We start from the raw sequence: 27,861 nt of genomic DNA on the forward strand, positions 1-27,861 counted from the left end.
CAGAGTGGCTTTGTGGTTTCTTTGTGGTCTCTCTTCATCAATAGCCTTACATGATTCCAAAGACAACTTGTCTGTGTCTTTCCACTGGAATGCCTGATGACAAACCGAAAGCCCTCAAGATATTCCTTCTCTAGTCCAAACTGACATACCCTTGCCTTAATTATTTAATTTTATTATAAAGTTTTGCATTTTTGGATGCGTATTTTAATGGAGCAGGGAGTAGAAAACAGTGTAATTTAATTTTTCTTGAGGGGATTCCAGCAATTTCTTCCCTAATCTGTTTACAACCAAGGCCACTTTTTCTTAACCCTTTTTATTACTGACAGATAATATTTGAAAGGTTAGTTGTAGGGGATTCTGTGTATATACTTTGTGTGTCTGTAGTTACGCTTTAGTTTAGTGTTCAATTCTCACTATTAACAATGACTTTAGGTATTGGGTAGGTGTTTAGGTATTAAATATATATATTTACAAATCAGCATTTTATAATGATTTCTGGAGGACTGCTGAAAATCCAGTCTATATTTTAGTCTAAATTTTACAGAAAGTTAATAGGAAATCAGAACAAATTTTCTGTATAATTTGATTTATTTAATATTTGTTAATATTAATATTACTAATATTTATCTAAATACTGTAATTATTTTCCCTTAAGTCTTTCTGCAAATTAATTATATGTAGGATTTCCATCACTTTGCAATTTCTGTGTTAAAATGTTTTGTGTTTCCATAGTTGTCATATTCTGAGTTTGTTTTATTCATGTTTGTAGTCTGTTTGATTTAGTTTTCCTCCTTTGTTCTAGTTTGCTGCCATTGGTTCTGTTCCTTCAGTTCCCTTCATGATATGTTGCTTTGGTTACTCATTGTTTTAGTTCTCATTCAGGTGTTTCTCATTTGATTACCCTTGTTTGCTAGCTCTATTTATTCCTGCAGTTTCAGTTCTCTCATTGTCTGGTGTTAGTCGAAGAAAGTCGCAGATAGATGCATTTCAATGTGTTAAGTTGTTGTGTTATTGCATTTCCCCCTGTGACTATTTGGATCATCTCCTTTTCACACACCGTCAAAACGGTTGCCTCTGGAGCAGGATGTAGAGAAATTCCTACAATGTTACCATCTGGTGAACTGGAGCACTCATATGCTCAAGGCCTGTTTTCGGGAGGATTTCTATCAGTTTCTTCCTTCCGGTAAATGTGGTACTTCTTGGTTGACTTTATTAAAGGGTTAGTTCACCCCAAAATGAAAATTCTGTCAGTAATTACTCACCCTCATGTTGTTCCAACCCCGTAAGACTTTCGTTCATCTTCGGAACACAAATTAAGATATTTTTTATTAAATCTGAGAGCTGGATCACTCCTCCATAGGCTTCTTAAGGGATCGAAACTGGCCGGCCCAAAAGTTATTAAAGACATCGTTAAAATAGTCCAAGTGACTACAGTGGCTCAATCTTAAGTTTATCAAGTGACGAGAATACTTTTTGTGCGCAAAAAACAAACAAAAATAACGACTTTATTCAACTATTCATTTCCTTCTCTGTTGGCCTTGAGATTTCACGTAGTGAAAACGTAGTGATCCAGCTCTCAGATTTAATAAAAAATATCTTAATTTGTGTTCCGAAGATGAACGAAAGTCTTAAGGGGTTGGAACAACATGAGGGTGAGTAATTACTGACAGAATTTTCATTTTGGGGTGAAATAACCCTTTAACTATGTCCTCTGGTTGAATGGTTCAGATTTTGTTATTAAGGAAATGTATGAGGACAATACATTCTGTCATCCAGTCCCATCCCAAAAACTTTTGGGCACTCCTGCTCACTCCATGCCTGTGCCCGAGCCCTCCACGGACCTTATCGCCTCTTCTCCCGAATCCGCTTTAGAGAGTGAACTTCCCAAGTTCATTCCAGTTAATGAAATCCCAGAAACCATTCCAGAGAGTAGAATCCCTGGGCCCATTTCAGAGAGTGAAATTCCCGAGCCCGTTCCTGTGAGTGTCGTCCTGTCTGCCCTGGCGTGATCTAAGAGGTGGTCCTTTCCATGTATGTTGCCGCTAGTATGTGTGTCTGGGCCACACACACATCCCTTCAGTATTCTGCCCAGGAGCCCACTCACGCCCCAGAGCTCAGCCAGGAGCCCACTCAAGCTTCAGAGCACAGCTCGGTGTTCACAGCACAGTTGGATCCAGCAATCACTTTGTCAGATATAACATCTGCTCTGGTATTGACGGCAGTTGCTATTATGTGAGTTTGGGCAGCACAAATGCCCGTATTTTACCCCAAGAAAATTTTGGCGGGGATGGGGTAGGATGGCTATCCCCTCAGGGCCACTGAGGCCATTCTGATCTCCAGTGTTCCTAACCCCTTCATCACTGCCAAGAAGGCCATTCCATGTCCCCTCGTCACAACCACGGGGACCACCCCTGTATTATCGGTTCCTCCCAAGCTCCCTGACCTACTGGCTCCCTGTATTATCAGTTCCTCCAAAGCTCCCTGAACTACCAGAACCTCCCTGGCTCTTTGTATTGTCTGTTCCTCCCAAGCTCCCTGAACTACCAGAACCTCCCTGGTTTCCCTGTATTGTTGGTGCCATCCTGGACACTCACTAGTCTGCCTGTATCACCCTGGTCGCCTGTCTATCACCTGCCACAACTCCAGGACACCTGCCCTTTCCCTGGTTGGACACTTTTCCTTTGTTTTTGGCGCGGGGTCGTTTTCCTTTCTAGTTTGTTGTCATTGCTTCTTAGTTAATTGGTTCTGTTTGTTCAGTTCCCTTCATGTTCTGTTGCTATAGTTACTCATTGATTTAGTACTCAGTTCAGCAGGTGTTTCTCATTTGATTACCTTTGTTTGCTAGCTCTATTTAATCCTGCAGTTTCAGTACTCTCATTGTCTGGTGTTAGTCGAAGATAATCACATTTCATTGTGTTAAGTTGTTGTGTTATTGCATTTCCCCTGTGAGTACTTGGATCTCAGTTTGTGGATTAAAGTTAACCTTCTTTGGACTCTTGTTTCCTGTGCCTTTGTGTGAGTGTTCAACACAGCAGCGCCTGACAATAGTCTTATTCTGTGTTTATTATTCGACATTTGGCCAGATCTGCCTGTGTGTTGCTGATATATATGTTATTCTAACTTCAGTTCCACATATCCAGACAAATGAATCTTTTCTCTATTTTGATTAGTATTTCTATTGCAGCTGATCCTGAATTTAAGTCATTATTTTGCCACCGAAGTGTGAGTTGTGACATCCCTTTAACCCTCTGATAGTGTTACTTCATCCTTCCACAGTTTCCTTCTGTGACTTTGAATCTCCATGTTCTTGGACGTTATCCAATCACAGCACTGGAGGGGACTGGTATGTTACATCACCACAGCAACACAGATCCAACAAATGGGGCGTCCAACCAATCAAAGATTATTCCACTGGGAAATCTGAAGGTATCAATGACGACTATTATATACCATTCATTATACTTTAACACTCAATTCAGAACAAACAATGACTGGTGGACCCCATGCAGGAGCTCTGAATGAAGGCATATGTTTTGCATAAAACGTTTACAGCTACATTTTTACATTTTAATTAATCGATTCTCTGTATAATCATTGGCAGTCTAGTAAGAGTTTCCTGTCTTTCAACAGGTCATTTTCTGTTACTAAAGCCCACCTCAACTCATTTTGCTGCTGGCAGATGTAGTTTTCACATGACCAGTCCTGTAGTGCTCAGCAGTGGGCCACTATGTCATCTTCGTCTCGCTCGTTTCCAACCGGAACCATTCACAGGAAACGTATCTGCCTTTGTGAAGCACACTGACAACTCCGTCATCAAACCAATAGCCCTTACAATCAAGGAACAAGGAACTGGCAGGTGAGATACAGCTTCAGTTTTCTATTTTAATATATTTTAAGATGTAATTTATTCCTTAAGGCAAAGCTGAACTTTCAGCATCATTACTCCAGTCTGTCCCATGATCCTTCAGAAATCATTTTAATATGCTGATTTGCTGCTTAAGGAACGTTTCTTATTATCAATGTTTAAAACAGTTGTGCTGTCCTGGTTTGTATTTTTGTGGAAACTGGGATGCATTATTTTCCAAGAAGTTTTATACAGAATTTATTTAAAACAGAATTATTTTCTAGCATTATAAATGTATTTTCTGTCACATCAATTCAATGCATCCTTTCTAAATATTAATTTCTTTCAAAACAAAAACTCTGACCCCAAGTGTGTGTGTGTGTGTGTGTGTGTGTGTGTGTGTGTGTGTGTGTGTGTGTGTGTGTGTGTGTGTGTGTGTGTGTGTGTGTGTGTGTGTGTGTGTGTGTGTGTGTGTGTGTGTGTGTGTGTGTGTGTGTGTGTGTGTGTGTGTGATATCTAAATGTCATGGTGATGTCGTGATGGATATATGATTGACAGATTATACAATGAGAACTGACATTTTGCAGAGCTACTTCTGTAAGTAAATTAAAAAGCAATGACATATGCGCTTTACTTACACAAAGAATAGTATAAAGCAGCATTCTGTACCCATAAGAAACAAATGCTAACCAAAAGACTTTTTGTTATGGAGATGTAGTTGGTATTGATTTTCTTATGCAGGGCACATCACGAACAAGATGGATGAAAGCATTTTGTTTCTAAAACTAGGACCTGATGTTTCTTTTGGCATAATTGGTTCTGACAGAGAGCTAGAAATAGATGGTGATGCAATGCAATTTGGCACGAGCTAGTACGTTCATGACGTAGCTAATATACTTTTACTTTCTGCATTTAGCTATATGGATCTGAGCTTAATAGAGGTTACGCCATGGAATGTGGTGTATTATACAAATCAGTCATATACCTAATAATCCCATCCAACTCAGAGATTCATGTTTGGTACACAGTGCATTAGCTCTCCACTGTGTACTTAAGCTCCTGTACATTTAGTGAAGCACTCTCACATGCAGCTGTGGAACTCATGTATTTTTGACATGTAATAGGAGTTCCACAATGCCAGCTTTTCTCTTGTAGTTCTTTAGCTCAATACTTTGTGTTGATCTAAGGTTCATTTTCTGTAGCGGCAATGTTAAGAATGGAACAAATATGTAAAACTGTTATCACTTCCGAATATTAGACGTGGTTGTCTCAGTGTTGAAAATGTATTCTTAGATGTTAGGTCATCTGCTGTATCTCTAACACTGTTCTTAGAACATTTTCCTAACAATCACAATAAGTTAACATTCACATTAAGTTGAAAATTTTATTTCTGTAAGTTCCCCTAAATGTTTAAAGAGTTCCGTTTTTTTAAAGGGGCCGTTCACGCAGAACGCGTTTTTACATTTCACTGCGCTGCTTTTCCATAGTTTATCTATGTAAACATGCGCTAGGCTTGATGGACATGTCTTTTGCAGCATCTCATGCATGGCACGGCATTCTATAAACATGGCGCTCAAGTTAAAAACTTTTTTTATAATAATTTTTTTTCTATGGTCATCTGGCTATGTTTAACCACAAAAACACATTCTCTGTTAATGACCCTTAAGAATGATTTTTTTCTTGATTATTCTAATTCTCTGGAAAAGTTTGCACAATATTCTGACCTTGAACATGGTGCTAACTCAAATACAATGCTACACTGTGGTATATTCTAGCGTATGCTTCCAAACGCCTCGCTTTTCTATAAAATATACAGTTGATTCTGATATCTGAACATTACAGAGCTTATTTTAGCATTACATTTTTTTTAGCATTTTTTTTTTTTCAGCAGATGTGCTGATAATTTCTCTGGAGCCCCGCACATGACACGCGGGGTAAAAAAAGATGTATATTGTGGCCACGAATTAACAATTAGTTCCCATGACTTAGTAAAATGTGCTGATTTATTAATATTTCGTTCCCTCATTTTAAGTAAACCGTGCGCATGATAAAATAATGCATGCCCTTGATTTACTAAATCATGGCCACATTGTAATAATTTGTTACCTTTAATTCGTTCCCTCACTTTGATTCAACTAATACGTTCAACTTGGCCACAATTTACTAATACGAGAGAACCAATTAATTTGTGGGAACTCGTTTATCTAAAATTGAATGATTGTGAAAAAAGCATTTCCTTTTTTGTGGCCCAGGCCACAGTGGGAGGTGCTGGAGGCTGTGATTGGTCAGTTAGATGAGCCCTTCCAGGTGACTGTGCAGTACTCTTCCTGTAGCAGCCATGAAGTTGGATTTCTGGCATTTGATTCACTGGAGCTGAAGGACTGTGACATGATGGGTAACAGCTCATTAATTGTTCTCTAATATTACTCAACTCAAACATGTGTTAGAGCTACTGCACGTTTTACTTGCACGTAGGCCGTCTGTACTAGAGCATTTCTACTTTATCACTATGATATGTAAACTGTTAAATGTGCCCATAGCGTTTTTTAAATGATTCTATTTTGAATATTTTTAAAGTATTCAAATGACTGCACTGGTTATTGTTGTTCTATCCTTATGTGGCACTTTTGAACAAAATATTGATGGTTTTCTGTGTTTTTCTGCAGGAGATGATTATTTGAATTTGGGTTCAGATTGTGAAAAATACTCATCACTTCATTGTCCTTCTGGAGGCTGCATTGAGAAACGAAGAGTGTGTGATTTTCATACTGACTGTCCACAAGGAGAAGATGAGGGCTTAATATGCAGTGAGTAAAATGAAAGATTTTAAATATTTTATATAAAGATGCGTATAAGGCTGTAAGAAATTGTGAACACTAGTTTTCACAGTTTTATGCATTTTCTGTTACTCACATCAGACCATTTAGTTTGTGCAGAGCTCTTAATTCTTTTAAAAAGCCATATGTAATTTTTTTTGTTATTTCAAATGTAGAGAACTGGCTGCATCCCACCAGTCCATTAATTTAATTTATGATAATCGAAACATTTCTTTGAAAGGTGGCCTTTAAGCCATAAATCCTTGTAAGATTTGTGAGATCATTCTTGCCAATCTGCATTTCGTGGAGAGTGCTCAAAAGTATGAACCGCAGTGTGACAGGGCGATATAAGAGGGTGCCGTTGAGTAACTGGCTGGCTGTGTGTCACTCACATTAGCTGTATTAAATCTTACGGCCATGATAAATTTCTAATCCTTTCACTGGAGGCGTTGGATTAGCAAACCTTCTCTGTCAAAGTTTTCCACTAAGTAAAGAAGTACACAATGGACCTGAAATGCATTCGTGTGTGCTTCCCTCTTGGAAAAATATTTGCATATTTATTGATTTATTTAATCTTCATTAACATTTATACTATGCTTAGATGATTTATAATTGTCTGTGTACAAAGAACTTGTAGATGTATTGTAATATTTGGCACACAGCACTTATCCAAAAAGATAAAAAGGTGAGAGCAAAGACTCTTAAAAGTTATCTAAATTTACAGTCTATTAAAATTAAGATTTATCTGGTACACACATTGCATAAACATTCAGTTAATTATTCTAGAGTTAACAAAAGAACCCTAATAGTTTGATTACCTACTCGATTAGCAAGAAAAAGCAAGTAACACCCATGTGATGCTGAATAATTGAAACTGCAGTTTATACTGAAATAAAGCTTTTAATTAATGGCTTACAGTTCAGTTTAATTTATTTGTTTGTTTAGCAATTTTCATCATTCATATTGCTATATATTGTTTTAAATATTAAGCAGCACAACTGTTTTCAACATTGATGGTAAGAAATGTTTCTTGAGCACCAAATTAACATTAGAATGATTTCTGAAGGATCATGTGACTCTGAAGACTGGAGTAATGACTGCTGAAAATTCAGATTTGCCATCACAGAAATAAATTATATAAAAAAAAAAAAAAAAACTCACTTATTTTACGCTATCATGTTGATTAAAAAGCTACACACGACACACGCACAGAATGCTATCTTATTAGTATTTATTGTCCTCCAAATGTTGTTTTAGAATGTTGTGGAGGAATTCCAGTGAGAAAAAGTCATTTCTATTCTCAGAAGAAACATAAAACAAACACAACAAAACTATATAAAGGCTATTCACCTTAGCACTTTTCAACTTTCATTCATTTGATACGAAGAACAGTCTCTAGTCTTGGTCTGGAGCAAGGTTTATGTAAAGTAACGTGAAAATAAGTGGGGCAGTCTGAAATCTGCCCCAATGGCTCTCAATTTGAGCAGTTCCATTTTTCACCACAGATGTACATAAGAGAATTGTGGGGCGCTGTAGAGCTGGGCAGGGCTGCCGCGCTTAGGGCCCTATTTTAAGCATCTAAGCACATGGTCTAACCTCTTAAGGCCCAAGCTGATTTTTTACATGCATTTTTTTATTCTCTTTGCTATTTGGGCTTATTGGAACCTAATTAGAATAAAAACTAAGAATCATCTTTTGATATGATGTACTTTTAGAGAAAAATGATGTCCACATATGTGGACTCATGGTCCGAATTTCCATAAAACACAATAAAGTCACCTTTGTGTAATAGAATGAAAAACCCTTTATTTCTGCCTTGAACACAGCAGTTTTTTTCCTGACTGTTTTTTAATGTATTATTAACACATACACACATATTTTTTAACATGTTTTGACTATCAGAGAGTAAAAACAACATGGAAACATTGCAATATTTAAAATGTATACGATGGTTAATAGGGAGCCAATGCAATGTTGACATAACCGGGCAATATGGTCATACTTCCTGGTTCTGGTAAGAACTCTAGTGGCTGCGTTTTGAACCAGCTGAGGTTTGTTTATTAAGCGTGCAGGGCAACCACCCAGTAGAGCATTACAATGATCTAGCCTTGATGTAATGAACTAACTGTTCCACATTTTTCATTGAAAGCACATGACGTAATTTAGATTTTTTAGTTTTAAAGTTGGTAATTGCTAGTCATCCAGTTTTTATATCAGCAATGCATTAGTTTTTTTTGTATTGGCAAGTTTCGTCGGGGCGTGAAGAAATATACAGCTGAGTATCATCAGCATAACAGTGAAAACTAATGCCATGCTTCCTAATGATATCTCCCAAGGGGAGCATGTATAGAGTGAACAGCAACGGTCCTAGTACTGAGCCTTCTGCCTTGTGGTACACCATACTGAACTTGTGATCAATAAGACATCTCTAAGGGATCATCGTTATCAGACACATCCAAATCTGTGTTATCTCCATCAATTAACCCAAAGTAGCTCCAATGCTCTTTGCACAGAAAAACGCTCTGGAAATAAAAACATGATAAAATCAAATACAAATTAATTTAATTTATGTAGGTTTGCATTATTTATTTGTTATTTATTCCAATGGGATAATATACAAGCTAATTTACATGTGCACATTTTTACTAGCATATTACATTTTTACTAACATTTTTAACCCAACTAATTTAACTATGTACGTATGTATTTAGTGATTTAATTGTTATTTATGTCATTGGGACCATGTGCACCTTTTTAGCTGCATCAGAGCTAGCTTTTTTCCCATTTTATGTTTGTGCATGTTTACTAGCATATTAGCTGTTTCGAGGAGCTTCAGTCCATAAGTACACATACGTGTACTTCATGTTTAGCGACCTACAAAGTTGGTAGTTTTGCACTTTTTTTTCAAATTTGCATGTCATGACAAATATACAAGGCTTTTATAAATATCTAAATCAGAATAAGCCATGAAATATGACAGAACTTCTTAACTGGTCGACGTTTGTGTATGGAGCTACCACTTGAATCTTTCCTTGTGTTTGCCGCCATTTTGAATTTTGACCATAGTGTGTTATAAATTTCTAACACTACCAGATGGCAGTATAAGTACCCCCATACGTGTCCATAACACCACCAATTCAGCAGTGAACACAATTGTGGACATAAGAGCAAAAATGTGCTGTCCACATATGTGGCCACTAAGCCCTAGGAGGCTAAAGCGCACGGCGCAAGTGCACTTAGGGCGTGTCCAAATCCACTTTTGCTTGTTTAACGACGGGAAAAATCTTCGGCGCACCCGGCGCATGGGCTAAAAGGGTTGTCCCTATTCTCTTAATGAGTGATGTTTTGGGCGTAATGTGAAAAAAACAAATCAGAGTGTAATTTCCCATACCCTTTAAAAGCCAGTTATACTCGCACCATGAATTATTCGCTATTTATATAGCGGAATTTGCATGCGGAAAGACTGAATGTGTCTCCAGAGAGAAAATAGATCTGCTCGTGCGTGAGGTTAAAGAAATATTGACTTTAGACCGAGTTTCAGTTGGTCAATGGCGCAGTCTATTTCAGTTGCCTCAAAATAGCAACGTGCCAACAATGCGCTTGAACCAGCACGCCCATGGGCGCACAAATGGGCGCAAATGCATTTGCTATTTAAACAACGTGCCGTCGGACGTAAAAATGATAACTGCGTCGGGCTGAAACTAGCAAAAAACACTTGCGTGGTGCTTGGCGCTGCATTGCACCGGGTGTATGATAGGGCCCTGAGTGTCATAATACATGCCAACCGAACCGATTTTTATGTACCCTGCTCACTTTACGACTTAAAATTATCTAGAATATCTGAAATCATTTGTTACAGAATGCTGAACACATTTACAATTTATTATTGATTTAATTTATATTGAGGTCTATGTTTTGGATGAATATTTCTGCCCCACCTGCCCTTACAGACGAGCCGCGGCGGGTGGAAACGTTTGATATTCTGTGAAGGGTTTCATAATTTTGACAACATCCTAATGAAAATGATCAAAGCGACTCCCACTAAGTTTAAGCTTATTAATTACATCCATGACATTATAAAACGTGTCCTCTGGATAATGAATCTGTCAGTTAGTTAAATCTGTCCCAGGCAAGTATCCAGAGACCATATTAGCACACATTAGTTGGAGTCCTGTCATATCAGCTGTCATTTTAGGTGTGAAATATTTAAAGTGCAAAGCTAATTGAGACACAATCTGCTTTTATAAATTAATCTATAATAAAACAATCAATTTTAGACTCAAGTAAAAGTAGTAAAGATGTTGGAATTATGTAATAATTGAATACTTTCAGTTCTGTGTCTGATTGCTGAAATTCAGGCCTACTTGGACTTAAAACTACATTGAACAAACTGAAGAAAAAAAACTTCACCAGCTTTGTTGATTTAGTGATCCTGATAACTACATTTTAGTGAACCTAATGGATAAATGGAAGCAGAGGAATACTCGTTTGATGAGCTTTTAAAGCTCTGTTGTTTTAAAGCCACGATCAGCTGTATTTTACGAATTTGTTAGATGTTTCATAATTTGCTTTATGTCTATGCAGACTCTTTACCTTTGGGTTCATACTGTTCATTTGAGATGGACTCCTGTGGATGGCCAGTGTCTTATACACAGTCCTCTTGGAGACTAGTTAGTGGACAACAGCTGACTGAAGATACAGATCTACTGGGCACAACTCTGCAAAACACTCAAGGTAAATGTGAAACAACATCCATTCTCAAATGTGGAAGTATTTTAACATGTAACACAATTATATAAACAAATAATTTGCCAGTATACAAAATGTTTTGGGTCAGTAATATTAAAATAAAATAAAATAAATCAAATTTATTTTATTTAGCAAGGATGGATTAAATTGATATAGTGGTCTTTCTATTTCAAATGAATGCTTTTCTTTTGAACTTTCTATTCATCAAAGAATCCTAAATTTAGCATCACTATTTCTTTGAAAATACTATTCACTGATGCTAATAAGAAATGTTTCTTGAGCACCAAATCAGTATATTAGAATGAATTATTTATTTTAGAAATTTCAAATAAAATGTGTAAATCGACCTGAAGATTGTCTGCATAATGAACTATAAAATACAGAAACACTGTAATGAATATTGTGAATAGAAATACTATTTAAATATATACAGGAATCATCTTTTAAATGTACCTGTTCCCTTAAAAAAATGTATTAAAACTCTTAATTTTGACACCAATTATTGAATGACTCATGCTATCCATTTCTTTACCTACTACATCGCTTGGGGATACTTGATAATGTTGCTAGTCAGGACCCCAACAGGAAGTAAGTAAGAGATATTATGGATGGGTCACGTCGAAATGTTTAAATAGCTTACACTTCCAATCCAATTAAGAGAGTCATGAGGTGATGTAGTTGAACAAACTGTGACTTTAGATGCTTTTCCATGTTTGCGCATTGACCTATCTTTGGCAAAACTGTTCTCTCTACATTATTACAACAGCTTTGAGACGGGAACATATAGGAGCCCATGTGTATAAAAACACCATATTTTAAACGTCTGTTCACAATCATCCTAAGACAGACAATCCTTTTAGTTATGAATATCACCAATGGGATTTTCCATGGCATGAGAATCTAAAATGTTTAAAGGAAAACTATTTTCATGGCATCTGTGATTTTAACATGATATCTTTAAGAGGAGTCTGTAATGATTTACAGGCTGTAGGAGAATTGTGCTGTATTATGTAGCTGTTTGTAGAATGATGCAAGAATGATCTTAAATCCACAGTACAGGTGTCCAAGTCCAGTTTATGGCTGGGTAGTTGTATTCCAACTTGTTAAACTGAAATGCACCCTTTAAGAAAAACGTTTGCGTGAGAAACTCTACCTTTCTATAAGATTGTCAGCACTGTGTTTAAAAGCCCATTCTGGAGAGATTTTTCAGCCCTGCCTATTAAGCTTTTGTTGTGCAAGCTGTAGCACACCATATCTGAGCACTCAATAGAGTACTGATCCTTTCTCGCCTCAGGGCACTTCCTTTTCTTAAAGGTCAGAGGTGATGGTGATGAAAGTGAGGCGTTGGTTCAAAGCTCAGCTCTCCCTTCAACTATAACGAATCAGGACTGTCAGGTAAGTTCATTTGTGAGGAATATTAATGCTGTGTGAGTGAACAACAAATAAATATTCATGATTTTATATCAATGATCTCAAATTCACAATTAAGACAAGACTTGCCTTATGTTCTAATGATTTAGACCTACACCACCTTTCAAAAGTTTGGGGTCATACGATTTTTAAAAAGGTCTGTTTTGCTCACCAAGGCTGCATTTATTTGATACAGTGAAAATGGTAATATTGTGAAATGTTATTACAATTTAAAATAACTGTTTTCTATTTGAATATATTTGAAAATGTACTCAATTGATCATTTTCAGCAGCCAGTCTTCAGTGTGACATGGTCCTTCAGAAATCATTCAGATATGATGATTTGAAGACACCTTTCTTGTTGTGCTTTTGTGGAAACCATGATACAATTTTTTTTCAAGATTCTTTGATGAATAGAACGTTTAAAAGAACAGCATTTATTTGAATTTGGAATCTTTTGTAACATTGTATTTTCTGTCACTTTTTCTGTCACATTAATTGAATGCCTCCTTGCTGAATAAAAGTATTATTTAAAAAAAAAATCTTACTGACCCCAAATTTATGAATGAGGGTTTGTTTGACTATCCACATAAAAGTTTTTACTGTGCCACAATATTTGGTTTTTGAGACTTAATTTTTTTGGCAGATTTCAAGTTAATTGTCCATGAAAACAGGGACACATCTGTACATAATATCTACAAATACCTTACACAGAGTAATCTTACATTGAGCCAAAATTTAAATTTTACACGTGATTTTCCATGAATAAGATATTATTCTGAGACATCTGGTCTTGTAGCAGATGCTCAACTGATGAAGTTTTCTGTGCAGTTGCAGTTCTCTCTGTACCTGTATGGGGACTTCAATGGAACGGTGCTCCTGTCAGTGGAGGAGAACGGAATCTCAGCACCTACGCTTATGTGGAACAGAACCGGACACTGGAAGGACACTTGGCAAGAGCTCATTCTGCCGATTACAAAGATCTTAAATAGGTGAGATGAATAGATGAATGGGTAAACAGGGACCATCTTGTCCCTGTTCTGGGGTAAAAGAAAACACCCAGGGGCTGTCATATGATTCATAGAATCATTAATCTTTAGATTTGTCAAAAAAAAGTGATTTCAAGATCAAGTATTCTATTTAAATATGCATTTTGACTGTGATTTGCGAACCCCTGGGCATTAGTGAGGGAACGGAAGGGAGTTTGTGAGTTGATAAAACCCAAAATGAATTAAATGGAAAATTAAATTTAAAATGTATACAATTAAAATAAATAATTTTGAAATAAAAACAATCAAAATAAAACATTCACTAAAAAAGATTAAATTTGTTTGTGCTTTATAAAGATTAGTTGGTGTACCTGCATATCATGTCGCCATAAACTGGCATCAAAGAAATGTTAACATGCAAATATTTTGGTAAAAATGAAAAATATCAACTTCATTTCAGGTGGTACTTCAATTAAATATTTAGGTCAAAGCTGACAAAAATGTTTGGGAATCCCTCACAAATCAATTAACAGAATCCCTGCCAAGGCTGCATGTTGTCTACACTGCAGGTACAGGTTTTTTTTTTTTTTTTTTTTTTACAAATAGCTTACATCTTCTTTTAGAGTGACTCATATCTGATATCTACACTATACACTTGTCTAAACATCCCAAACTAGACGTAGTGACATGGAAAAGCTCAAGCCGAAAAGGAAGTGAAAATGGCGCGATTTGCAATGGACGCAGATGAAATGATAATTCAAGCTTTTGCTTTCCGCACCATATTCAAAGGTCAGCAAAACATCGGGTTGAGCCCTTGAGCCTTCGTCCTCCATTGCACCATTGAAAAGAGTCATGTGATTGCCGTTGGTGTCCACCTGAGTTGACGTCATTCGCCACCGTAATTTTTTCAATGACGTGCAACTCGCCTTGACGGGAATATCCAATCTGTCCGCTATGATTGTATATTTGATTTGAGACTTCATTGCTGTTACTTATTGTATTTTGCAACTATGTCTGCCCTTTGAGAATTGTAAATTGTTAATATTGTTTGTTCAACAATGCCTACTTTGTACATAAATTTGTTTATTTCTCAATAAATAAATAAAAATTCCGATCTGTCCGCTAACATGGCGGGCACAAATGCACATTTTAAGAGCAGGTCCAGAAGTGCATTTTTTTTTTTTTTGCAGTAATTAGTTTATCCACAAGGTGCCCATTCTGAAGATTAAATTCGCGCCTCGCGCACTGTATGCTGACCCTCGAGTACACGTAAAATGTGAAGTATACTTTGGCCTTTACTTGTGGACCCTACAAATCCCTCATTAACTCAATTAAATGTCCAACATAATATAAAGCCACACATCACTATTATGTCATGACAAAAAATAGCTCAGTTAACCTCCAAACTGTTCTGATTTAACAATGATGTTCAAATAAAAATGTTTAAATGAATGAGCTTTTAACCAGAGATGAAATTTGGTGCTGCCTTAGATACAAAGTGAAATCAGGAGGAGGCATGTTACCCAAAGGAAGTCTTGCCCTGCTTAGAGTGATGTAAATTAGGAGTTGAGCTTTACTCCAGTTATTTTGTGTAATTTTAATGTAGACTATTTACATTAACAACTCTGATTTGGCCTTTGCTCTTATTCTAAAATATTTTTCATTTGTTTTGAGCACAGCTTCCATCTTAAAGTGCGGGCTCTCTGGCCTTCTGGATCTAAGGCTGACATTGCGCTCGATGACATTTCATTAAGTGCAGCATGTTTTGACACAGGTAAACTTTCTGCTTCACACATGTACAGTATTCACACAGACACTAATTTCTTGCAGAATAATGGTCCATATGTCCATCCATAGCTCACAAGTTTATTGACCACACCACAGTATTAAACCCATAAATGCGTCCAACCATTCAAAGATAAGGCATGTTTAAAAATGTAGTATTTAGTAAGACAGATGGAGAATTCAAGAGGTGATGTGCACACATGTTGTCCAACCGCTGTCTCCAGTTAGCAGCGGGAGATGGTTCTCATAACACGGTTGATGTAGACTCTGCTTGCTTGGTTTTGAAGGATGGGAGAATCGATAAGACGATCTCCCTATTTGCTTTCGTATTCCGCAATCTGCAAATGTTGTAAAAATGGCAACAAAAGACTTTCTGCTTTTCTGAGTAGTATTTATAAATCCTCAGAATCAGGATTGTTCCGGTGCCGCGGTTTACCGCAGGAATTGATGGGCCTGTTAATTTACGTTTAAGACTTGTGAAATTCGAGATTTACTATCCTTGTTAACTTTGTTTCCCATAATCTGTGATTTGGAGAAATTCCTGAGCTGCTCATTAAATATCCTCTTTCGCTTTCTATTTAGTCCTCCTCTTTCTGTTCTTTGTCATGTTGCCACTGTCACGGTTCACTCATCACCTTAATTCTCCACCATATCTAACCCAATTAAAGCCATGGACATGGACTTTGGAGATCTTGATTTCTCTTATTAACTTGAACAGTATATTCTTTTTATTGAATTTATTTTTAGTTATTCTGAAATATAGGAGAGAGACTAATCATATAAATAGTAAAATGCAAGCGCTGTGGCTTAGTTGTTGATACACATGCTGTGGTGCTCTTGTAGGTAATAAAAATATGAATTCCATTCCTGGACCAAACCAGCTTGGACCATTTTGGAAACCGGCAACCAATTGTCACTTGTAGCCTGTTTTGGTTTAATTTTCTCTGTGTTCTGTTCTTAATTAGTTAACACTTGTTCTGTTTCAGTTCATTTCAGTATATTTAAGCCCTCGGTTTCCTGTGTTCCATTGTCCAGTCTCGTTTCAGTTTACATAGTTGTTGATATTACACTAATTCTCCTGCAACCTTTGGAATTATTATTAAAGACTGTTAGTTTGTTGTACTCCGTTCTTCGTGCGTTTATTTCAGCCACCGTTCATGACACCAATACAATGCTGGTCTTGTCAACAAAAAATAAAAATGGCAAAAAGTAAAATTAATAAAATATTTAAAAAATTTACAAGAATTGATTCTAACGTCTCACACTTTAATTTTTCTTCCTCTTTGTTCTTCGTTCTCTTTCCATATCTGGTTTAAAAGAACTACACGAACTGCTTCTTGGACAAGGACTACTGGATAATTTAGACTCCTTCAGCCCTCTCCCAGAACCCTCAGCATCAGGTACAGTTTTCTATTATAAGAAATGTTCAAATGTAATTTATTCCTATGATGGCAAAGCTAAATTTTCAGCATCATTACTCCAGTCTTCAATGTCACAAGATCCTTTAAAAATCATTATAATATGCTGATTTGGTGCTCAAGAAACATTTATTATTATCATCAATGTTGAAAACCGTTGTGCTGCCTAATATTTGATACATTTTGTTTTTCAGGATTCTTTGTTGAATAGAATGTTCAAAATAACTGCATTTCTTTGAATTAGAAATCTTTTGTAACATGTCTTTACTGTCACTTTTGATCAATTTAATAAACCCTTGCTGATTGAAAGTAATTTCTTTTTAAAAGCATGAAAAAAGAAAGCAGTGTCTTTTATTTTCAGAGGCATCCCTTATAACATGGTGGTTTACTTCCTGTGGAGCAAGCGGACCGCTAGGCCCGACTCAAGCACAATGTGACAGCGCTTACCGTAACACCAACGTCAGCGTGGTGGTGGGGAAGGAGGGCCTTCTCAGAGGGGTTCAGATGTGGAAGGTCCCAGCTACCAACATGTACAAGTAAGTTTAGAAGCTGGAAATCATTGTGGTTTAGACTTTAGAATCAATCTTGGGTTCAAAAACAGCTACTGTACAGGTACTACATGCATGGTCTTTCTGGAGAAGCTGTTTGATCAAAGTCTTACTGGTTCACCTAGTTAAGAAGTCTGGTGGTGATCATCCTATGCTAGCGACTTGCATCCAAAATGCACAACATTCAAATATTTGTGTGAAATTTTGTTGGCGCTCATTTAAACAGTTTTTTCAAGTGCTCATTTAAACATAATCTATGTGGTCTTGAAATAAGAGATTCTCCCCTCCAAATCCAATCGAATGCAAGTAGATTAATTTAAGCAGATGTTAATACCAGGTGTAAACAGTTCCTTACTCTCTTTATCTATTTTTTTTTTTTTTTGTAAAGTCAGAGAGAGACATGACTCACTGGCTGTAGGCACAAATAAATCTCTTCCTGTACTCCACTTAATCTGGCCCCTGTGTAGTCAAGCCTTTGAACTGATTTACAGTGATTATAGAGGCTAGTCATGGGAGCTCATTAAAAACAACTCCAAAACTGTCTGAGAAAGAAGGGCATGCAGGAGACAGGAAAATATAGCAGATAACTATCAGATGAACTTAGACGACACTATGTTGTGATACTATTGCATTCAGGGTGCCAGACTGAAATATAGAGATCCAGCTCCAGCTCCAGCTATCCCTCATTCGTAAACTGAATTATTTTATATTGTATCCTTTTGTTTTGGTGCCCTAAGCACTGACTGGTTTTAATAACAAAATATTATATTTGCCTCCAGACAGGAAGTTTTATCTTCCTTAGTGGTGTGAGGGAATGAAAGTCTTTGCTTTTACGTTTCAGGATTAGCTCAGCTTAATTAAGTTGTATGTTATTAAAATGATAGTGTTTATATTCAAAGGGATAATGGTGATGATTTTGGGCCCACTTATGACTTAATAGCTTAATATACTACTGGTATATTAATAGTATATTTTCAAACGTTGTTATGCCAAGGACCCTCAAGAATGAAGATCCCCTTGCGAGGGATATATATATATATGCTTTTAATTTGGTTATTATTTTCTATGCAGATTCACTCCCCTACAAAATCACCCCAATTACTCTAGAATGATGCATTCTTTTCAAATAGAGCCATTCAAATCATCTGGTGAAATTGGTTTTATATCGCAGAAAAACAAAATATTGCAATGTATTTTTTTTTCAATGTCCTAATACACACATATATATATATATATAAAATATTCATTCCCATATACAAACAGTATAATTAGACCATAGTTCATCTGTTTTCAAATGTTACTCTTTTTAAGGTTTGTTTTAAATTATTTTCTGCTTCTCTTTATGGGTATTAGTAATTCGATATAGCAGGTGTGTCCTCTGTTAGTTCAGTGCATTGGGAATTCTAAGGAAACATCCTCATTCTCCAGGATTTCAGCTTATGGAGCCGCAGGAGGCAAAGGAGCAAAGAACCATAACAAGCGCTCACATGGTGTCATCATCTCAGCTATCTTCCCACTGGAGAAAGGGGACATCCTCTACATCCTAATTGGTCACCAAGGAGAAGATGCCTGTCCGGGAGTGAGTGAAACTTGGTTATTTACAAAGCATTTATGTATAAGCTCTCAGTCTACTGTACATTTCAATGTTGTCTTCACATATGTACAGAGGAACCCCCTGACACATAAAATCTGTCTGGGCGAGTCTTCTGTGATTGAAGATGGTTTTGACGGTGATGGTTCGGCCTTAAAGTGGGCGGGGGGCGGTGGTGGTGGTGGGGGAGGCACATACATATATCGGGTAAGATCTTTCTTTTCTTCCAATTTTCTTGTCTCAAACACATCTTTAAAAACATCAATCACAGCTTTGTGAGTACCCTTAAGGGGAGCCATGTGGACAGCAGTCGTCGTCTGATAGTGCCTGTCTAGACAAGCATATTTGAGACATCCTGAAATAGTTTGGAGTCATCTGAATTGAAACACAGATGTAAATGAGGGTCTGTCTGGCTTTCTTTTTTACTTGGATGAAAAGTAACTCTGATGTTGTTTTTGGGATGCCCGGGGGCAGATGGAGAACGGGGAACTAGTGCCTTTACTGATTGCAGCAGGAGGGGGAGGAAAGGCCTACCTGGAGGACCCTGAAAGCAGCCTGGACCAGATTTTCCTGGAACAATATGAGAATGACACCTCTGCCTCTGGTGTCAATGGCAAATCTGGAGCAGCAGGTACAGTATTTTTACAGCACAGCTCACTGCAGTATTTCTTGAATGAAAAACATATTCTGGAATTTACCTCATTCTGCTATGTATTGACTATATATGTATAAATATATGGACAAATGTATCGGGACACCCGACCATTACACCAACAGGGACTGTAATGACATTGCATTTTTAATACATACTGTAGACATTAATATGGAGTTGGTCCCCCTATGCAGCTACAGTATAGAGGGTATGCGTGTGACGTCACCATCGGCCGGAGTGACTGCGGTTACGCCCACTGAGTGGCAAAAAGACTGAGCGCCAGCATTGGTTTTCAGCGTAAATGCCGCAAACTGTTTTTAACATTGAAAATAATAATGAATGTTTTTTGAGCATAAAATCAGCATATTAGAATGATTTCTGAAGGATCATGTGACACTGAAGACTGGAGTAATGATGCTTAAAAATTCAGCTTTCATCAGAGGAATAAATTACATTTTAAAATATATTAAAATAGGAAACGGTAATTAACAATATTACTTTTTTTATATATATAAATGCAGCGTTGGTGAGCAGAAGAGACTTCTTTTAAAAACATAAAAAATCTTACCGATCTGAAACTTTTGACCAGTAGTGTAAATGTCAGGAAACAGGTTTCGTGGCAATGTCATTATCCATGGATCTCTGGATCTTTGGTAAGTTGTAAGGAACACTATATCGAGTACAACCTTTTTTTTTTAACTAATAATCGCTTGTTTTACTCGCGTTTTTGCAGTTTCCCCTATTACATCCAGTCATGCAGCAGCTCTTTTGCCAACCAGTCCGGCTGAGGGGTGGCGTGTTCTGGCGGGTGTGACGCCAATGCATACCCTCTATAACAGCTTCCACTCTTCTGGGAAGGCTTTCCACAAGATCTTGGAGTGTTTCTATGGGAATGTTTGCCCATTCATCCAGTAGAGCATTTGTGAGGTCAGACACTAATGTTGGATGAGAAGAAGCCCTGGATCGCAATCACCGTTCCACTTCAAAGTGTTAGAAAGGGTTGAGGTAAGGGCTTTGTGTGGGCCAAACAAGTTCTTCCACACCAAACCCATTAAATTTGGCATCAGCCAAAACCAGACTCACCCATCAGACTGCCAAACAAAGAAGCATGATTTGTCAGAACATGTTTCCACTGCTTCAGAGTTTAATGGCGGTGTTCTTTACATCACTCCATCTGATGCTTGGCATTGTACTTGGTGATGTGAGGCTTGCATGCAACTGCTGCACTGCACCCATTCCATGAAGCTCCTGTCATTTTTGTGCTGATATTAATGCCAGTGGTGGTTTGGAACTCTTCAGCTATGGAATTAGCAGACCTGGTCTTCCACCTTTGTGTTGCTGCTGTTCCTAAATGCTTCCACTTTCCAAAAATACCTCTTACAGTTGACCGTGGAATATCTAGCAGGGATGAAATTTCACGAACTGACTTATTGCCAAGGTGGCATCCTGTCACAGTACCACGCTTTAATTAACTGAGCCCTCACAAATGTTTGTAAATGCAGACTGCATGGCTAGGTTCTTGACTTTTTACACCTGTGGAAATTGATTGAAACACATGAATTCAATAATTGTGAGGTGTCTCACAATATTTTTGTCCATATGTTCAGCATTAGGGTGAGAGACTTCTCTCAGTCACTGCTTGTTTACTGTGACTTGATATTACAATTGCTTTCTTTGAATGCTAACAATTACTCTGCGGTTTAGATTTGGATGAAGGTAAGTATTATTTCAGCAATTTCCAGCTAATCCCACATTTATGAATGTTTTATTGCCTCTTTAATTCCATTAGCTACCAACCATTTTTTTCTCCACAATATGATGCTGCTGTTTCAGTTTTAGCCACCGGGGTCATATTATCTTTTGACAATCCTATAAATTATGACGGATGTTTTGTGGGATTGACATCTGGAAGAGGCTTTTTTTATGCAGAAATGTCATGAGAAAGCAGTTCTTGGCCCTCACTTTATAGACAAATTTGCACAATAAGTAGAAGAGCAGACAACGAATAACAGTATTTGCAAACTTGTCTGTGGAACATCTTTTAACTAACATGCTTTGCACTGAATTAACAAGCAGTTCAATATTGTGTGTGTGTATTCAGGTGGAGGAGGTGGATGGAGTGACTCATCCTCTCTCCCCTGGGGAGGGAAAGCTCTTGTTGAAGGTGGTCAAGGAGGCTCATCCTGTCCTGAGGCTCTGTCAGTGCTGAGATGGGCTACATTTGGGGGGTTTGGGGGAGGAGGGGGCGCTTGCACCGCTGGAGGGGGTGGTGGAGGATACAGAGGTAAATGTTAGATTAAAAACACTTGTACATATGTCACAATCACAAGACTGTAACATAATACATGACTTTACTGTCACGTTTGACCAGTTTAATGCATCCTTGCTAAATAAAATTGTCCTAAAAAAATCTTACCGAACCCAAGTGTGAATGGTAGTGTGTACTATTTTAAAAATGATAAAATTGTATTATATACATATATTATATGATACACATTGCTTGATATTGTATTATAGTATTTTATTTACTTATTTTAAAGTAACAACAGGTAACTTTTCAGCCTTTATAATATATTTCCAAGTCTCTTGTGATGGTACATCGACTTACAATAGGTTGAATGACACGTCTGCCATAGCCTGACGGGGTCTGTAGCGTTTTTAATCGTACTTTTAAACTTTGGGTTTCGGGTAGTAACCGGCGAACAAAGAGAACTACAAAATTCGACTGCTTTACGGCATATACGTCACTTCCACCACCACCCCCACTTCCTTAAAATCGGACTTGCGAGCCAAATGTTATAGTCATGGCCGAAGCAGCACAGAAAAACAAGAAGCAAAGGTTTTATCGGAGCAAAGCAAAAAGAGAAAAAGAGAAAGTGATCGCGTTAAAGGCAGAACGAGGATCAACATTGCAGAGCTGCCAACTCTCACGCATTGGCCGTGAGACACCCGCATTTAATTGGTTTCACACGCTCACACGCCACACCCCCGGTTTCTCACGCTAAATTGTCAACCCGGTCGGTCAAATGCCTGAAAGATGAGTTTATCTATAGATCTCTACCTGTTGAGCCACTCGTGATCGACAAGTTATACCGCAAATTAGTTCAAATCTCCCGGAATCTAGAGCGAGCGCGCACGCGAGACAGAGACTGTGCTCCAACGCGCGCGGACGGCAGAGAGAGAAAGCGAGCGAGAGACCTTGCGTGTGCAGGGAGCATCGAACCCCCCATCGAAAAAAGAATGCCTCTCTCTAATCTCTCTAATTCGCTAGAGTAATAGCGAATTATCAATCTGGTAGCTAGTAAACGATATTCTAGTTTTTGATGGTTAGCTATCGCTAGTATTCTCGTTCTGATTTGAACTTTGCAATCGATGAAATGCAAATAGCAAATGTTTGACCTAAAAAGTGTAGTCTACTCAACATGTACAAAGAAAGGAGGAAGATTATTAATAAAATCATATTTTAGGATACCTAACATGTCTGTGATATTTGTTTATTTGTCTTGCCTCAAGCTATAATGCAAATCGATTTGTAAAATTTGCAGATTAATTTATGGTAGCTTGATATAATATTGACGATATATGGTTATTATCAACTACTCAAACATTGCATTGAAGTATCATATAGATTCAGTAAAACGGTAACCAATAGACTAGGCTACTATAATGACGCTGGCTTGTAAACGCGATCATTTGTCGTTATAAAAAAAATAAAACACATGAAATTATATTCATATGACATGCTGAAATATATGCCACTGTACCTGGGATGAAGACATTTCACACACGCGAGAACACCTGCATGTGACCTCCTCCTCCTACAGTGTTCAGGGCTATCATGGTTGTCAACAAATGCATGTGCATGTAGGATGACAGTTTACGACAGTAGTAGAGGACAATACTGTTTCCCAACTGTAGGGGGAGCCCGAGAGCAAAAAACGACCTGTTGTTACTTTAAACTCTGACCCTTATATTACACTCTGTATGCAAAAGCAGTATCTTCTAGAAAATGTAGAAAATGTTTAGATCAGGGGTCTCAAACTCAACTTAACTGGGGGCCGCTGGAGGTAGAGTCTGGGTCAGGCGGGGCCGCATCAAGTATTCCACAAAAAAATAGTATTCAAGTATTCCAAAAAAGGAGCACAACTGATCCAATCTTCTCAATCTTTATTATTAACGTTTCTTCTGAACTGTTCCTCTGAATTAGAACATTCCTTTCTGTACATGATTGGTTCTTCATGAGCTGTCCCAGAGACTAAAAGGACTTTGGCTGTCCTTCTGACAGTTGAAGTTCATTTTACAAATCTTATTTTTCTTTTCCTTATAACACATCTTTGTGATTCTTATATTTGCTCATGTCCTTTTTATTTTCAATATGATATTAAATGTTTTTTTTTTTGGAAGGCACATTTCCTTTTATTATACTTAGAAAAACAATTATTGCTTTTGAAATACAAATATTTGCAGTCATGTCTGCCCGTCTTGAATTCTTTCTACACATGTATAGTGTCTCAGGCAAATTACTGACTTTGCACAAATCAAAGCAAAACTTCTTATCAACCTGTTGGACACATATTACAAGCTCAAAATGATTATTCTCACATTGTTTTAGAGCAGGGGTCTCCAACACGTCGCTCGCGAGCTACCAGTAGCTCGTGGCCTGATTGGTGGTAGCTTGATCGGTTGGATATCGCGCTCACATATTTTGTGCGCTCAAGTTCGTTATTTCAAATGTAGGCGCGCGGCAATCGTAATTTTGTAATTTGATACAAATAATTGAATAATTATTCAATTATAATTATTCAATAATTGATTGCATAATTGAAGCGACGCGCTCATTTTTTCCAGGCGCGTTATGTTTGTACTTCGCGGTTGTCTATGACAACTATTGACAACAAACCCACCGTAAGCTGTCACGAGACTATCTATGGTAGCCCATAAGGGATCAAAATAAAAAAACACATAAAAAAAAAAACGCGGCACACGCAACGACGGGCCGCACTAACATTAAACTTTAATGTCAAGTAGGGGGCCACAAAATATCACCCCGCGGGCCAATTGGGCCGCGAGTTTGAGACCACTGGTTTAGATCCTACTGTAGTTCAGATGTTCTAGACCTTATGTGCCAGAGAAACAAGGGCGCCGCCATCTTTAGAATATTGTCTTTGAACTTCCGTTTTTGCGGTCGCTCTGTATATTTCTATGGCATCACTGTCGAGGAGTAATTAGCTTTTGAAGTGGGTTTACTTAAAGTTAACGAAAGTTATCATGAGGATTGTAATGTTTAAAGCAGATGTCTTAACAAATGTCAGTAGACCGGGAAGATTTTAAAATGAGCCAATCATTCTTAAATACGCAAGATCGCTTTGAAAATATAGACTGGAAGACAAAAGACAACGAGCGCAGTGCTGAAAAGGGGCGGGGCTACATAAGGTCTATAAAGTTACAGAATCATTATTGAGGCATTTTTGTCTTTTGTCAGGAAGTGGATTAGCTGATGTAATGACTGAATATTTATCTTTGTCACTTTTGCCCAGGTGGGGATGCTCCCCTTCTTGATGGCATCACATCAGATGGACAAGATGGTGTCTCTTTTATTCACCCCATGGGAAAGATATTTCTACAACCGCTGGCAGGTCAGGCCATAATCTATAGACTGTCTATAATGATGTACATTTGTGCTATTAAGTTTACACACCCCTTACATCTGTAAGACATTTAGGAGTTTTAAGAGCAAGATAGCATCTTAAATAAAAAAATGATAGCATCTTAAAAAATGATAATAAAAAAAGTCCCTTTTCAAAAGTTTACATACCCTCAGTTTTTAATAAAATGTGTTTTATTACAGAAGTCTAGAAACAGTCACAGAATCTTGCAGATTTTGAGAACTATATTTGTACAGTACACTACTAACTCTAGTAAAACTAGATTGCTTCAGTGTGTGTGTGTGTGTGTCACAATCAGTGTGTGTGTGTGTGTGTGTGTGTGTGTGGGGGGGGGGGATTGCCCCCCCCCCCCCCACACACACACACACACACACTGATTCAGTAATAAACGTGAAATTGAGAAAATGTAACTCGTGGTAGATAATAGAAGACCTTATGTGACTTATTAAAGTTGGCGCCACTGTTTATTACTGCGAGTGTGTTTGGAGTAAAGGGCTAGAATTTAGACTGACTATCACTTGTGAGGCCAAGCACAAATTTTTGTCAATACTTAATGATAACTTTCATTATTAAGTCATTAACAAACAGTATAAAATGCTTAAAATATTATACAAATATATTAAACCGCCCCTATTATGCGTTTTTTGAAGGTTCTTAATTTGGGTTGCAAGGTTTACATTCACAAACAGCTATATTGCACACTACATTAAAGGTAATATCTGAAAAGCATAATAGGGGCACTTTCGAAAATTTAAGGCAACTAGTTGCTAGTTAATTCACTAATTATTTCTTTAGCATTATATAATGTGATCTTTTTTGTTCATTCTATTATAAAGTATTACCAAATATTTTATTACAAACTGTATTTTAATTGGACTATGGCAAATAATATTTTATATTACAATTTATATTACATTTTAAATGTCTGCCAAAAGGTTTTGTAAACCTTATTTGGCATAAGTACATTAACATATACATAGTATCATAGCAAAGATACTAAACCAAATATATATATTTTTTATTTCACGGAGGCTAATTTCAAACTAATTTCACTTTAATAGTTATCTTGCTTGTTTTACCCTAGAACTTTTATTTAGCTCAAAGCAGTTATATACAACCTAAATTAAAGGTAAAAAGACTCCCTAGACAGAAGCACTGAGGTTTTGCACAGCTACTGTGCAGTATTGATGCGTTTTCATGTGTTCTAGCCATGGAGAGTCATGGGGAAGCTGAGATCGAGGTGTATCTGAATTGTAGCCATTGTCAGACCCAGAGCTGTAAGCGTGATGAAGATACCAGACTCATCCTCTGCCTGTGTGACAGCGACGAGGTTCTTGCTCCAGACAACGTCACCTGCACAGGTACCTAAACAGCCTGTGTCTATTTGCTCTCAAAAGTATGTTTATATATGCATTTGTTTGAAATGTTTCTAATTCGTCACTCATGATGTCATCCTCCAGTTGTTCCATTGGGCTCCCTGGCAGACGGACCCCCATCCCTGATATTTATCCTGGCAGTGATCGCGTCCACAGTAGTTACGGGTGTCGTTCTCACCTGTGCCAGCCTCATGCTCAGTAAGAGATTCTTCCAGTTCTGCGTCAACTCTGTGCCGTCAACATTCCATCGTCTTTGACATGCTTTGTCTAGGTCCTAGTGACATTGCAGGACAGATTTAGTTTAAAATTGGATTTCCCAGAAGAGCACATTCAGGCAAGTGCAACATCAGTGATTTTAGATCTTGTACAAGCAATAATAACAACAACAGGAAAGGCAGCGGAAATTATAAACAAAGTTAGTGACTTTTTTTTCATACCCTATAATTATTTTGCAAGTACAAAAAATAGTTTTAATTGTTGGAGCCACTGGGCATTAGTGTTTCATCATTAAAAATCCTAAAAGAAAAGGGTTTTAACAGCCTAAAAATGTGACATGAACAAAACTGTGACATGATAAAAAAAACATTACGGGACAAGTAATATAGTGACAATTGACACACTACTGTTCATAAGTTTGGCATCAGTAAAAAACATTTTTTTCTTCAGAATGAATACTTTCATTCAGCAAGGACGCATTAAATAGATCAAAAGCATCAGTAAAGACATTTGTAATGTAATTCAACTTTCTATTCATTAAAGAAACCTGAAAAAAATGTATCACAGTTTTCACAAAAATATTAAACGGTACAACTGTTTTCAGCAAATCGGTATATTAGAATGAATTCTGAAGGATCATGTGACACTGAGGACTAGAGTAATGATGCTGAAAACTATTTTAATAATATATAATATGTATTTTTTTACTGGTTCTACTGCATTCAATAATGTAGCCTTTGTGAGCATAAGAGTCCTCTTTCAAGAATATTACAAAATCTTACTGACTCCAAACTTTTGAAG

The 27,861-nt window shown here is 37.3% G+C and overlaps 1 protein-coding gene across 1 annotated transcript in view; it reads left to right on the top strand.

Annotated features, from left to right (window-relative positions):
• ltk (leukocyte receptor tyrosine kinase) overlaps positions 1-27,861 on the top strand; it is a 56,888-nt gene that overhangs the window by 19,912 nt on the left and 9,115 nt on the right. The window contains exons 3-19 of the mRNA XM_056266351.1: positions 3,277-3,426; positions 3,631-3,856; positions 6,097-6,239; positions 6,511-6,651; positions 11,245-11,394; positions 12,704-12,804; positions 13,651-13,811; positions 15,488-15,582; positions 16,913-16,993; positions 17,373-17,547; positions 18,988-19,138; positions 19,226-19,357; positions 19,625-19,781; positions 21,904-22,086; positions 25,340-25,438; positions 26,677-26,829; positions 26,929-27,042. Coding sequence (XP_056122326.1) covers positions 3,277-3,426; positions 3,631-3,856; positions 6,097-6,239; positions 6,511-6,651; positions 11,245-11,394; positions 12,704-12,804; positions 13,651-13,811; positions 15,488-15,582; positions 16,913-16,993; positions 17,373-17,547; positions 18,988-19,138; positions 19,226-19,357; positions 19,625-19,781; positions 21,904-22,086; positions 25,340-25,438; positions 26,677-26,829; positions 26,929-27,042 — 2,412 coding nt within the window. The remainder of the gene's footprint in view (positions 1-3,276; positions 3,427-3,630; positions 3,857-6,096; positions 6,240-6,510; positions 6,652-11,244; positions 11,395-12,703; positions 12,805-13,650; positions 13,812-15,487; positions 15,583-16,912; positions 16,994-17,372; positions 17,548-18,987; positions 19,139-19,225; positions 19,358-19,624; positions 19,782-21,903; positions 22,087-25,339; positions 25,439-26,676; positions 26,830-26,928; positions 27,043-27,861) is intronic.

This window comes from Rhinichthys klamathensis, unplaced genomic scaffold, assembly GCF_029890125.1.
Source record: "Rhinichthys klamathensis goyatoka isolate OS25496 unplaced genomic scaffold, OSU_Roscu_1.1 h1tg000247l_1, whole genome shotgun sequence".
NCBI lineage: Eukaryota > Metazoa > Chordata > Actinopteri > Cypriniformes > Leuciscidae > Rhinichthys > Rhinichthys klamathensis.